A 13,960-nucleotide genomic window follows, 5' to 3' on the forward strand; every position below is an offset into this window, starting at 1 on the left:
CAGCACAGCGAGGAGTATCCAGCATGGGGTGCCAGCGGGAGCCCATACCTCATCCACCCCATGCTGGTCGCCCCCCTGGTTTCGGCGGAGCCATGCTACCCCCTTCTCCAGAAGACCCCCACCTCCATTAATAATGCTCTTCCCTTGCAGGATCCCCCTGACCAAGTTCCCCTCCATGCGGCGGGTCTTGAATGAGGTGGACAGACAGATCCCAGATATGAATGCCCTCACCCAGCTCCTCAAGTTCAAGCTTGGCTTCAGCGACGTGGCTGAGCCCACTCCAGAGATCCTGAAGAACTACATGGATGTGAGTAGTACCCCTCTGCTGACCACTCCCCCGCGGCAGCAGACCCCAGCATCTTCTGGCTGTCACTTCTGCGGGTACCCATCTCAGGGGGGTGGTAGGACATGCCAGCCTTGCCATCCTGCCACAGCTGGGAAGGTGAAGGAGGGAGAGGTGCTAATCCTGCAGGACAGATTCATGCACCCCCACGGCTCAGTGGGTGGTTGCAGAAAGTTGCTTCCCTAATTGCTAAACTAAAAATACTAATACTGATAATTATAATAAACAACTCACTGCCACCCAAGTGGGAGTTTGCAGCTTCTGTGACCTATTTCTTTTCCCTTTTGTTACTAACAATTGTAAATAGGGGCCTGCTCACTTGCTGTCCTTCCTAGCATCTTCTGGCCCATTTGGGCTCCACTTTCTGCAAAGACAGGGGCATAAAGATCACATTGCACTCCTTGGGGCATTAATATAAAAGAGCAAGCATGGGGCTGGGAAGGAGGGCTCAGAATGGGCATCAGATTGCTATGGGTGTGGGGATGCAGGACCCCTTCCTCCTGCTATCCTTCATCTTCTGCACGGCCTTGGGAAAAGCCACCCTGCACTTCCACCTTCTTCTTAGCAGCTTAGGGAGCAAAGAGACCCTCGTGGTGGAAACGGAGATAAAAGGAGATGCCAGATAAAGGACATGAAGTTTGCCCTTCTCCAGCTGCCAGATACGTGTGGGGTTTCCTGTTTCTGGGCTCCCCACTAGGTACCCTCACAGCTCTTGGGAGGGTGGCGATGAGAGCAATGGCTGGCAAAATAAAACTGGCACTGGGTATTTGGACATAAACTCAGAATGTTCCCCGCGCTCCCCTTTCCCAGGGGCTCTTGTCACCCAGCCAACACCATCCTGCCAGGGCTGGGCAGGGAAGGGCTGCTGGTGTTTTAATCGGCAGTGTTGAAAGCTGGGGTGCCAGCAGTTGCGCCACAGCCTTGTCTCTTGCGACCGCAGCTCAGGCTGCCCCTCAGAGAAGGGCTCTGCTCTGCTGGTGCAGGGGGACCAGCCCAGCTTGTGGTGGGAGATAAGGGACTGCTGGGTCCCTCCTGGCCTGGCTGAAAACTCCTGCTGCCAGAGGAGCTGTTGGGATAAAAGCCACCACCTCCCTCAGGCTGTCTCACATGGTCCCCACCAGCCCCTGGGACCCCTCACAGGTCTGTGTGTGTGACGTGTGCAGCCTCTAAACTGGGGGTTAATTTTCAAGGCCCAGCAACAACAACGGAATCACTGGAAGCAAGTGCTGCCTCCCCATTATGGCTAATTGCAATGGATTAGTAATTACTCAGTGAGCAACCCTTGCAAACTAAGCACACAGGAGCTTTGATAATCCTGTTTTCTCCCTCCTTCCCTTCCCCTAATTAAGTATATGGAGGGGGTTTGAAAGGCTACAGCCTTCTCTCCAGACCGTGATCCAGCTGTTCACTGAGCATGCCACAGCTCTCTGTCCTTTTAGGAGGGCTGGAGAAAAATGGGTTCATCTAGGACCTGCTGAGCATTCCCTACTCATCCTCCCAAACTCTCACCCCACAGCCCTAATTCCCTCTCTGGCAGTGTTGCTGATGCCCTTTGCTCCCTCCAGTTCCTCCTAAGTCTTCCGAAACCTGCAACTGCAGATTTATTTATTCCTCCCCATCCCAGGAACTCACTGGCACATACCAAAAGCCTCAGCCATTGTACCTCCACCCATGGCAGCAGAGCTGCTGCTTGCTGAAAGGCCACAGTTCCTCTGCAAACCTGCTAGTGAGGCAACTTCCCAGCCAGTTTCAGCTTTCCAATAACGCAGGTGTTTTGCTTGGCTTCTTCCCATCTTTTTTTCTTTCCTGTGTAGTGAACCACATGCAAGCCTGCAGACCTTTCCAGATCTCTTCTGCCCTGTGTCCCTGCCCCAAAAGTCCTCCTCCACAAACATTCATCCCACTTCTCCCCAGTTTATCCTTTTCACACGTGCTGTAATGAGGTATGAACACTGAAGGGGATCATCCTTTCCAAAGAATCAAGGCGGGGAGCCCATCACTGATAAAAACAAGAGGAGGGCAGTGTCCAGCTGATGTCAATCCTGGGAGAATTTTTTAGTCTTTAATCCATTCTTTTACCAGCTGCCTTCACTCATGGCTCCCTTCTCCTCCTTTTTAGGCCCAGTATTATGGTGAGATTGGCATCGGGACCCCACCACAGAAGTTCACTGTGGTCTTTGATACTGGTTCCTCCAACCTCTGGGTGCCATCTGTGCACTGTCACCTGCTGGACATTGCCTGTTGTAAGTATCACTGGTGCCAGCTACAGCTCGATAGCTTCTCCTTCCCTACAAAATGCAGATCCTGGTATTGCAAGAGGAGAAACTGAGGCAGCAGTGTGAAAGGGCTTGCCAGAAGCTGATGGGCTCTTTAGGGTCAGAGTTGGAATTAGGAATTACAACCTCCTGCATCCATCCTTCATTACTCCCTTCCTGTTTTTTCCTGTCCAAGTCACCCACGCACAGCTTCAGACATTCCCTAACAGCCTCAGCCCTGCAGCCGGGGAGCAGCATCACAGGTTATGATGTTTCTCCCCAAATTACAGACTGATGCTGCTGTTGCCCCATTGCGCAAGGCTGGTGAAAAAAAATCAGCCTCTTGCCAGATCTGATACAAACCGCCCTAGTTTCTGGTCTGTTGCTGCACGGAGCATGTGCATGCATGTTTATGGATTTATAATTAATGAGAGCCAGGTAGGCACAATGAGATGAGAATGTCTTGGGGACTATGGTTTTTTTTTTTTACATTCCTGTGCAATACACCTCCACAGCTGAAGGTGGCAAACCCGGTGATGGCAAAATGCCATTTAAAAGTACTGGCTGTGCTACTTAAGCGAAGCAGAGAAACCTGTGGAGCCAACAAGTGCAACCATGAAAGGCAGCCCACAGTGCTCGTTGGGAGTAGGGAGGAAATTTGGGCTTCCAAGTATGGTCCTGTGTTGCCCAGAGGAAAGGCAGACCTTCTTTTTGCATACGTGAATGAGATTTAGGACGCTGGAAGGGTGGTGAGGTGCAGACTTGGTCTGTCTTGGGTGTTCCTGATCTGTAGCGGGGGGCGGGTTTCTCAAGGCTGTGGTGCAGGAGGTGCTGGGATCAAAGGGTATGTGATCACGAGTATGCAATGAGCCCAGCCTCCTGCTGGGCTGGGATCCAGACAGCCGAGCCACGGAAGTCCCGCTATAGTGTGTTGGTTTCCACAGGGCTCAGCTGGTCTGTCCCCAGCTGCTGTCTGCCCACTCAGCGAGCAGCCATGGAGCTGGGCTGGCCAAGCTTGCTACTCACCACTGCCCAGCTCCTGACTCGGGAGGAATCTGTGGAGGAGCAATTTGCCCAGCCATAAAAACAGTTCCCAGCCCTTCCAAAGGGAAAGCAGCCTACATTAGGGGAAAGTCCTTTTCGTCTGCAAATAAAAAATTATTTTGAGGCCTCTGTGCAAAAAACAATCACCATATAAAAAAAAATTCTAGCCAATCTTAGTAAAAGAAACATAAAAATCCATGAGTGAAAATATTCATGCCCAGAGCAGGGTATATTTAAAGCCAGTCTGGTTCTCTACGGCACAGGGAGACGTATTTTGCTCTGCTGTCTTAATGCACCCTGGAACACCAGCCACATAGTCGCTAGGCTTTTAATACCCAGTGGCGAAAGCCGATTTAACAGCCAAATTGGATCTGTCCACGTAATTCCCCGGACATTGGAAATGCTTTGTTAAGGAGTCTGGGCGTTGCAAATGCTGGGTTCAGTCCCATCTTCGCGTCATTGAGTGTTTGTCCAGATGAGCCGGGTGGTTGTGGGGTTAGGTATTGGGAAACCCTAGGTATCAAGGAGCACTAATGTTTTATGTCCCCATGTCCCCCTCCCTGGCTGCAGTGCTGCACCACAAGTATGATGCCTCTAAATCCAGCACCTATGTGGAGAACGGCACCGAGTTTGCCATCCACTACGGGACAGGGAGCCTCTCTGGGTTCCTCAGCCAGGACACTGTCACGGTGAGTAACAACTGCCCTTGCCCCAAGCTGCCCCAGCCTGCTTTCATCAGAGCACTAGAAGCCGTTTGATTTAAACGGGTCTCCTTTCTTGAGTGTCCTACTCACATAGGGTGTGCTTCAGCACAGTGTTTCCAAGTGCTTTGAAGTGAGGTGGTGATGGTAATGGAGGAAGTGACAATGACCAAGGCAGGCAGAGAAGGGGGAAGGTATTAATCAGCAGGTCAGCAGGGTGTGGACCATGCACATTTGCCTGCAAACACAGTCTCTGGCCAGCCCTTCAGCCCTCTTCCTCCTGACCCTGGAAATTTCCCAGCTGAAGCACACACCAGCACCACCACACATGCTGCTGGTGGCATTCAGCTTGTTCCTGGCGAGTATCGATGCAGTAGTGAACTTCCACTTGAGCAGCTGCCCAAACATTGGCCAGAAATGGGCTCTTTGCTGTTCCATCCTGGTCTCGTGTCCAGAACTGGTGCTTTTGTTTGCAAATGCTGTGTAACACCTGGGAGGGTGGGTCATCATCATCATTCAGGACACAGATTGAGGTTGCTGGTGGTTGCTTCCCGTTGTTTCCTTTTCAGCAAGGAAAGGCTGAGTTTCCTGTGAAGAGCAGGCACCTTTCATGACTGCCTCCTAACTACAGATGCTTGTGAGAGTTTGCCAGCTGCCAACCATCAGTGGCACATGCTCCCAGATTGGTTGGTCTCCTGGCAGGGATAAGAACATGTGTTTGCTTTGCAGCAGGGAAACAAAGCAAAAGTTTTGACTAAGCACATAAATCTAGAGATTTGGGGGTTTCTGTGTTAGGTTCAGCTGAAAAGTACTGGATTATCAATTATATTGGGATCAAGAAAAATATCCAGGAGAAGCCCAAATTGGGTGGCTCACACAAGCAGCATTCTTCTGCCTGTCCTTATAGCAGGAAAATTTCAGGGTAACCTAGAGGCATCAGCCATTGCCTCTGCGCTGCATCCAAAGATGCCAGCAGCTCAGGCTGGGTGCAGGACCCTCTTCGGGGAAAGAGGAGTTTTGATGGGCTCAGGGAACCCTGAAAAGGTGCAAATGAGGCTGTGGGAGAGAGCCACAGGGGCTGCCAGTAGCTTTGCACCTCTGGTTTTGCTCTCTGCCCCCTGCAGCCTACGAAGCTTTGGGATTGTAAGGTTTGTTTCATGCTATTTATTTCCTGCATCCCTTGACTTGTTATAAACACCCCACTAGAGAAACAACAGCCATCTGAGCCTTCCCACAGCGCTCACCAAGTGAAGGCACCATGTACATAGCATTAATGGATTCTCTTACATTAGGTTTGCAAAATACAGACAGAGCAGGTGGAGGCATCTGCATTTGTACCAGTAATGGAGCGGGGCAGCAAGGCAAACAGCAAACTTGATTTTCATGTGAAAGTGTGGGCTGGTTTAGGTGCTTGCCAGCTTAATACAGGGGCTGAAGTAAGTCAGAAGGAAAATCACAGCTTTTTTTTTTGTTTGTTTGTAATTATTACCCTAGTGCCTGCTTCCTAGCTAGCTCTCTACTTCCCCGTGGCTCAGAGAAAGGATTTTGTGCCTGAGCTTGTTCAGGAAGCTGGATAGCTCTTGGTAGCCAGCACAGCTTGTAGCATTTGGCTTCTTTCTGGCCAGAAGCAAGAGAAACCTCTTGCATGGAGCCTGAGCAGTGTCATGCTTGCAGGACACAGGAGCAGGGACAACTCAGAGGGTCAGGGACCTTCAGCTTGAACACCAAGATGTTTCTTCTGCTGCACAATATCCTATAGGCGAGCTCCCAGGTGGGTGTAGTCTGGAAATACAGATATTGAAACAGCCTTTAGGGTGACCCTCTTGGCTCCAGCCATCCCAATGGGTGGAAGCAGCCACAGCAGCCTGCAGTAGCGGTGACATCTGACCAAAAGATGCTGTTTGCCAGGTGGTCCAGAGTCCCTCAGCCCTGAAGGTTTTTTTGGAGAGGGTGACAAGCTCATGTCAAGCATCCTCTCTCCTTCTGTGGAGGAATGATGCCCTGCAGCACTGCACTCCCTGCTGCTGCTCATATTCCAAAGACCAGCAGGTTCAGCCAGCCCTCTGCTGCTAGAGCATCTCATCCTTTTAGCACAGCCTGACCTTGGGATGTCCTTAAAGGTCAGCAGAGGAAATATCACTGGCCATGGGGCCAAGGTCTCTCCCAAGGCTGCAGTGCAGATACACCCTGCATGACATCCCCCTCTTCACCTCTCCCCTGTGCCTCTGCAGAGGGGACCCTCAAGCGCTGCTACCAAACCATGGAGCCATGGAGGCTCTCGCCTCTAATCTCCTTTTACCATCTGGTGCTTGCCTGCTTGGCTGAGAGTGCTACCAAGGAGGCTGGATGAGCTGCAGTGTGCTGACTCCTGCCTGCAGAGTGCAGGGGGGTGGCCACTACACAGCCATCCACTGGTAGTGATTTTTGGTTGCTCCATTTGTGGCGAGGGACGGACACAAAGGATCTGTCTCCTGGCACCAGCACTCTGCTAGAGATGCTCTTGGGCTTCAGCTCTGCTGAGGTCCAAGCATGGGCAGAGTCTGCAGTGGTGGCATCTAGAGAGTGGGACCCCACCACTGGGTAGGTATTTGCCTCCCTCTTGGGGTGTGCTACAAACCTGGCTGTCAGTTTTATCAGTTCATTGCATTTTAATTATTTTTAAGTGGAAGCTTTATTGAACTTCCTGAGCCACTGCAGGACCAGCACTGCTGAGTGGTGGGCTTGTGGCTTTTGTAAACCTGTGGTGTGCAACTGGGGCACTTACCACATGCACACCGGTGAGCAGATACATTGCTCTAAGCTGTTTCACCCCACATCCGGCTCTGTGGCTTTTAGCTTTTGCAAGGCTCGATCACCCTTTCCTAGCACAAGCCTCCAGATACCATTAAAGCCAGCATCCCAGCCTTGCGCTGTCTAACCCTAGGGGGATATTAGTAATTTACAGTGATCGTTATCTGCCATCAGGTAGGAGACACCAGCTTTTCAGTCCAACCCTGTTCACTACAGTACTGCTAGCTGCAGGCTGAGAGGTTGAAATTGCATGGATGATAACATTGCCTGTGGTCAGCCAGAAGCTCAGAAACCTCCTGAACTGCTAGAGCCAGGACCCAGCTCCTGCTCCCCATCAGCCCAGCTATCCTGCTTTCTGCAATCTCCTTCTTTCTGGGGATCTGCCCTTGCAAGGCATTTCAGTTTTCAGTAGGGAATACTGGTCCCTCTCAGGGCTGCAAGAGAGGTGACCTTTGCATTCACAGTACTCCACTTGCTATTTTCGTGCTTTGGACTCAACCTTGCTTTCCTGCCTTGGTCTTCTCCCCTCCCATAGGAGGTCTCTGCAGGCCAGTGGCTCTCCTGGGAGATGCAGCAATATCCTGGGGTTGTTTCTTATGTAGGGGAGATCACAGGGGTTGTTGGCAGAGGTGAGAGGGATTTGTGCTCCCAGCTGGGAGCGGGTGCAGCACCCGAGGAGGTAGGACACAGAGATGGCTTAGAAGATGTTGAGGATTAAAGGCGCAGCGTAAGAGCACTTCAGGCTGGGAGGAAAGGATGAAGTAGGTGACAGGGGAAGGGATGTAGGGGGGGACAAAGTGATATAGGCCCCTCTGTGCAAAGAGGAGGAGCTGAAAAATGGCATAGCTAGGGCCTGAACCCAGCAAAAGGCTGAAAGGGCTGAGTGAGATGGGCAAAGAGCAAAGGGGGGCTCCAGTCCTCAAGGGTATGCTGGGGCTTGCAGGGACTCGGGAGGTGCCACTGTGCAGCCAGAGTGGCCTGTGTCCTGCCTCCCCCCGCTCCCTCCCAAAGAAGAGTGCTACCAGGGTATCTGATTTCTGCAGCTGCCTACAAATGGAAGGGTGAAAGCAGGCAGGAGTGTGGCAGTGCATTGAGGGACACACTACAGCTTGTGTTAAGTGAGATCCCGTTTCCATCCTGGTCCCATGAGTCAGTTTTCTTTACAATCTGCTTTTCCCTTCCTTCCCCATCTCCCCTCAGCTTGGTAACTTGAAAATCAAGAACCAGATCTTTGGGGAGGCTGTGAAACAGCCAGGCATCACATTCATTGCGGCCAAGTTCGACGGCATCCTGGGCATGGCATTCCCAAGGATCTCTGTGGACAAGGTCACCCCTTTCTTCGATAACATCATGGAACAGAAGCTGATTGAGAAAAACATCTTCTCTTTCTACCTGAACAGGTAGTGTTGGGTTTGGCAGACCTATCATTGTGAGGGCAAGCCCAGACGGGTGTTTCTCTGTGTGTAGCACCTCTCCCCATGTGCCGGTTCACACCATGGCCAGCACTACAGGGGAGATTCCAGCAAGGTCTCCTTGCTGGAGCAGTCAAGCTAAAATTTCATCTGCTGTCTGCTTTGAAACAAGAAGGGAAGTAGAAGCTTACTGATAAAATGCTGGGTAGATCTGCTACTGGATTTCTCAACTGATGAAGAGATGGGGGCTGCTTTCAGAGGAAAGGGAAATGAAAATAAACAGGGTTTTGATCAAGAGATGGCACACTGCTAATGCAGTCCCTATTAGCCCCAGTGTGTTGCCAAAATCCATGACCCATGTGGCCACCGCAGTGTCACCTCCCAGGCAAGCGTGTCCCCCACCAGTCATCACTAACAATGGGGCTAACACCTCCTCACCCCCGGGGAAATCATCCTCTGTGCCTCCCAGTGCCTTCCCACCCACTGCTGCTCCCCCAGGACCCTCCTGGCACTTCAGGGGTGACTCTGAACTACTTCAGTCCAAAAAGTAGCACAGGAGTGGGGAGGGCAGAGAGGCTGCTGCTAGCTGTTCAAAGCCAGCCCTCCCCCATCACCATATTTCTTCCCATCTGCTTGGCAGTGAGCTTTTATCTGACAGTAACCTTGAGGATTCATTTCTGAGGCTGCTGGCTGGTGCGAAGTTGAGTGCAGATAACCTAACGCTGCATCAGCCATGTCCAGCCCTGCCACGGATGCTTGTTACAAGCTTATTATTTGGGGAATCCCTTGTGTCAGTGCTCAGTTCCTATTTGGCATTCCCCTTCTCTGTCCTACTTACTTCCTTAGAGCGAGTCTCTACAGGTGTCTGTGAGAAAGCAGTAGGCAAAAAGCTGCGGGATGTTTTGGCTGGGTAAAAAATATTACCCATTTCCTCACCCCAGCCTATCACAGTATCTGTCCTTGTATTGACATACAATAGTGCAATGTAAGTCATCTGTCTCCAATGCTGTTAACACTGCTTCACCACTAAGTACCCTGGCATGTAGTCTGGGGGCATGCAGAGGGTGGTGTTCCCACCCTAACCCTGATGTTCACAGTTTTGGTTGTTTTACTTTTCAGAGATCCCACTGCTCAGCCCGGTGGTGAGCTGCTTCTGGGAGGGACCGACCCCAAGTATTACAGCGGTGACTTCAGCTGGGTCAATGTCACGCGCAAGGCCTACTGGCAGGTTCACATGGATGCGTAAGTCCCTTCTCCACCTGACTACATGCGTGGGGACGTGTACAGACAGCTCACACTTGGGGCTGGGCTGAGACCCTCCCCAGAAAGGAATCCTCTCTATCCCTGAAACACATCTGCACCAAAAAAAATCAGGTTAAAATCCCACCCTAAGGCTGTTGCTGGAAGGGAAGAAGAGGCAGAAAACACCAGGAGATGTTCTGCAAAATCTTTTCCTCTTTTTCATGTTTGACCCTTGAAAACACCTGCTGCCTTGTGAAGCAGGGGAAAACACTGGCATGTCCTCCTTGCAGGCAGGGTGAGCCCCACGGGTTAAACCCCAGCTTTGCTTAGCGTTCAACAAGGCCTGATCCGTAGGGCTCACTTGCACACTCTGGAGAAGCAGGATGAGGCCTCAGGAAGCCAGCCCTTGACTGAAGGGCATGGCGCGGCAATCAACGTGCATTGTTGGAGGCAGAGGGGAGGAGAGCGAGCTGAGCTGCCGGCCGCCAGCCCCGCGGTCTATTCTGAGCTCTCCCACGTGATAGGAACTTAAAAGCAGCCTGTGATCAGAGTGTGTCCTTCTCCCAGGGACTGCATCCCACCCCAGCATGGGGTTTCAGTTCTCATCTTCTCCCAGCCCTGCCTCGTTGGCAAAGCATGGCAGACCTTTGTCTGGAAGGTTTTATCCATCTGCACTTCTGTGAAATACGATGCGGGTGAGGAAGCCAAGCAGCTCCTGTCTTGCCTCTTCGACATATAGGAACACTTCCTTTGCCCATGACCCTCTCAGCTGTCACACCACCCCTTTAACCCTTTGCTTTTTACAGTAGCACAGGTCATAAAATTCCCTAATGCATTGCCTTTAGCTTGCTCATGTGCCCATTAGCTGTGATGCTTGCTCTGGAGTGCAGGTGGCAGGCAGGGTACACAGGCAGCAGTCCAGGCTCTCTGCAGAAACGCAGTAACACCTCAAGGCACCTGCTCAGTTGGGAGCAGACAAGGAAAACCAGGGGGTCTGTGCACAAAGTTGGTGCTGCATCAGTATTTCCGAGCATCTGTCCTTCCTGGGCATCTGTGGCAGCCCTCCCTTGCATGCCTGCATACTGCCCAGACTCAGGCATCTTCAACTCTTTGCCTTCTGCTTCCTGCAGCCTTTGCTGGGAGGACTCTTAACAGTTGTCTTCTGTCTGGGCACCTTTCCCCAGGGTGGATGTTGCCAACGGGCTGACCCTGTGCAAAGGGGGCTGCGAGGCCATTGTGGACACTGGAACCTCACTCATCACTGGCCCCACCAAGGAAGTGAAGGAGCTGCAGACAGCCATCGGTGCAAAACCACTCATCAAAGGCCAGGTGAGGCCAGGTTGTGAGAGTGGGCCATTGTGTCATTGGCACTGATGTCCTGCTGTCCACCCAGATCCTTCTAGAGACCCTGGTATTCTACTCCCTCTGCTCACCAGTCCCAGCCTGTGCTCATGGAAAAGCCCCTGGCATAGCAGGGACCCCTCTGTCTTTTGATCCTGGGTAGTGTTCACCCCCCTGCGCATGCTGTCAGTAGAGTGCCAGGTTCCCTGAACTTTGGGAGGCTTTGAGTTACCTCTGTCACCCATCTCTGGGAGGCAGGGGAGAATGGGTGTGAGTTGCAGCTGAGGACAAGGATTCCTGTTAATGTGAATCCAGAGGCACTTTATTTAATGCAAATGACAACCCTTCTCTGCCAAGTTTTTAACCATCGTAGCTAATCTCACAAGGTCATCTCTCCTCCTTGAAATTGTGGAGGAACAGGGATTATAAGGAGCCTCTAGGCCGATTCTCTTCTCTGAAACCCCTCCTAAATCACAGAGCCATGAGCACTTGTAGGTCTTTTCTGCAGTGTTGGAGACTCCATGCTGCAGCAGCTTAGACCTGCCACCTTCTGCAAGATTTGCCAGTGTTAATTCAACTGGCTTTGTCTGTTCGTCGCGCCCTATGTCTCTAGGCTGCATTGAGCCATGTCTCCCCCTTCTGTGGCAAAAACCCCCAGCCCTGCTTTATTGGGTGCTATGCCCTGTGCTCAGCAGAGCCAAAAGCTGAACCTTTGGCTCCATCTCTATCTCTAAAACCTTCTGATCCCTTAGCTTGCAGCCCTGGGCAGGGAGCAGCCTGCTTACCCCAGCTCAAGCCTCTTCTGCATGATGAGCTGGTTTGGGGAAAAACTACAATAAAGATGTGATTGTGACTGAGGGAGACCTTTCATGAGGGTGTGGGAACTGCCATCTAAAGCTTTTACTGTTACTATTTCAGTACGTGATTCCCTGTGATAAGGTGTCATCTCTGCCTGTCGTCACACTAACACTAGGAGGAAAGCGCTACCAGCTCACTGGAGAGCAGTATGTCTTCAAGGTATGTCCAGGCAGCTTTTTCCAGCCCCGTGTTTCTCCCCTGAGGCCTAACTTTCGCCTCCTCCACTCAATCCTCAACCATGAAATCCAAAACACAAGAGCAGCAAAGGCGAAGTTGGAGCTGGCACTTGTGGAAAAAGTCTGAAATGTTGGGGTGGTGGCACTGCTGATGGAGCCAGGCACCCTCACCAGAGTCCTGCAGGAACAATATCCCTGCATGATGCTCCTGAGGGATGGCAGGATGGGAGAGGAAGGGTGGGCAAAATGTTGTATCACTTTCTATAAATATTTTGCCCTTTCCTGCTGGATTCTGGTGCCATGAGGCTAGCCTTACCATAGCAGAGGCCACCAGTCTGGCATTTAAGCCATCAGAATCAACTTGTGCAGAATTTCAGTGATGGCTCTAATTCAGCGCACTGCATGGGCTGGGAGGTTTACGGGCACATGCAGGTTTACTTGACGCGTTGCTGCATTAAGCACTGTGGGAGGGGGAGCTGGGTTTGAAGCCATGAGAACAGTGGTTTGGGAGTTACTTCTGCAACACGCAGTGGATCTTAGGCTGGGAGAGGCTGAAGCACAGCCAGTGTTGGCAGGCGTTACTGCTGAGCCTGCAAGTGTGAGGGAAGTGGAGGACCAAGAGAAATTGAAGCTCTCACTCTTCTGTCTAGGTTTCTGTACAAGGAGAGACCATCTGCCTGAGCGGCTTTTCAGGCCTGGATGTCCCACCCCCTGGGGGCCCACTCTGGATCCTGGGAGATGTCTTCATTGGTCCCTACTACACTGTCTTTGACCGTGATAATGACTCTGTTGGCTTTGCCAAATGTGCCTAAACGCCTGTCCCCTCCACTGCCTCTGCCACACACATACTTCCACACATGCACAGAAGCCATGGAGAAAGATTACCAGGATTAGAAATCCAGTGAGTGGAAAGGAAAAGGAAAAAAAAGAAAAAAAAAAAGAAATGGAACTAGATTTAAAATTACATGGAAAATAGTCATTAGTGTCCTGCTAGCTACTTTTTCCCCTCTGTTGAGTAAGTGGTGCTGGGAGGTCTCTAGTTGATGACTCCAGCTGGAGTAGCCCCTTGCTTTACTGCTAGGTCTTCCAGTATCTATTTTGAAGAATGATTCTCAGAGCTGAACAAGACCCTCTTGCATCTCCCAGCCCTGGTCTCCTCCCTGGAGGGCAGCTGGCTGAAGCCAGCCCCTGACACCTCTGTTCTGCAGAGAAGCTGTGCAGCTGCTCTTGGTTTTGGGCTTCTGAGCTGGAGGAGACGGACGGGGAAGGCTGCCTGGCACGTTATTTACTACTTCTTGCTTTTCACTGTTGAAGTGGGGGAGTGGATGGCTTCATCACCCCTCCATGACTCAGGTTCAGGCAGTGACAGCAAGGTCATTTCTCAGTGGGTTTGTACTGGCTTGGTCCTAGGAGAGCATGTCCCAGGCTGGAGCAATGAGGGATTGTGGTAGCATGCCCAAGGGCTCTGCTTGTGTGCTTTTGTGTAGTGATGACACTAGTGAGAGAGCTGGAGGCACGATGTCCACATGCCTGACCTAACAGGACAGGAATTTGTAGAGGGGCTCCACTCCAGCCAGTGGAGTACTTCAGGGAGTACAAATATAAAGGGGTCAAGATAGGATCTAATAGAGGTCACATGAATTCATGGCCACAAATGCCCAGCTTTCTGCTGAGCAAAGTCACTTGACACAGGTTCTCTTTAGTTTGGTGAACTTCTCCCAGCTTCCGCAAGCCACAGATCTCCCCAGCCTCATCTGCAGCCAGTGAGCTGAGAATAGTGTTTCCTAAAGCAACTAAG

The 13,960-nt window shown here is 51.5% G+C and overlaps 1 protein-coding gene across 1 annotated transcript; it reads left to right on the forward strand.

Annotated features, from left to right (window-relative positions):
• Positions 1-153: 153 nt before the first annotated feature.
• Positions 154-13,077, forward strand: CTSD (cathepsin D). Its single transcript, XM_010013132.1, has 8 exons — positions 154-307; positions 2,463-2,586; positions 4,213-4,331; positions 8,334-8,533; positions 9,665-9,787; positions 10,972-11,116; positions 12,047-12,145; positions 12,813-13,077. The coding sequence occupies exons 1-8, from the start codon at positions 176-178 to the stop codon at positions 12,972-12,974; spliced, it is 1,104 nt and encodes a 367-aa protein (XP_010011434.1). The 5' UTR covers positions 154-175; the 3' UTR covers positions 12,975-13,077.
• Positions 13,078-13,960: the final 883 nt, after the last annotated feature.

The sequence above is a fragment of the Nestor notabilis genome, unplaced genomic scaffold (genome assembly GCF_000696875.1).
Source record: "Nestor notabilis isolate BGI_N333 unplaced genomic scaffold, ASM69687v1 scaffold28454, whole genome shotgun sequence".
In the NCBI taxonomy this organism is placed as follows: domain Eukaryota; kingdom Metazoa; phylum Chordata; class Aves; order Psittaciformes; family Psittacidae; genus Nestor; species Nestor notabilis.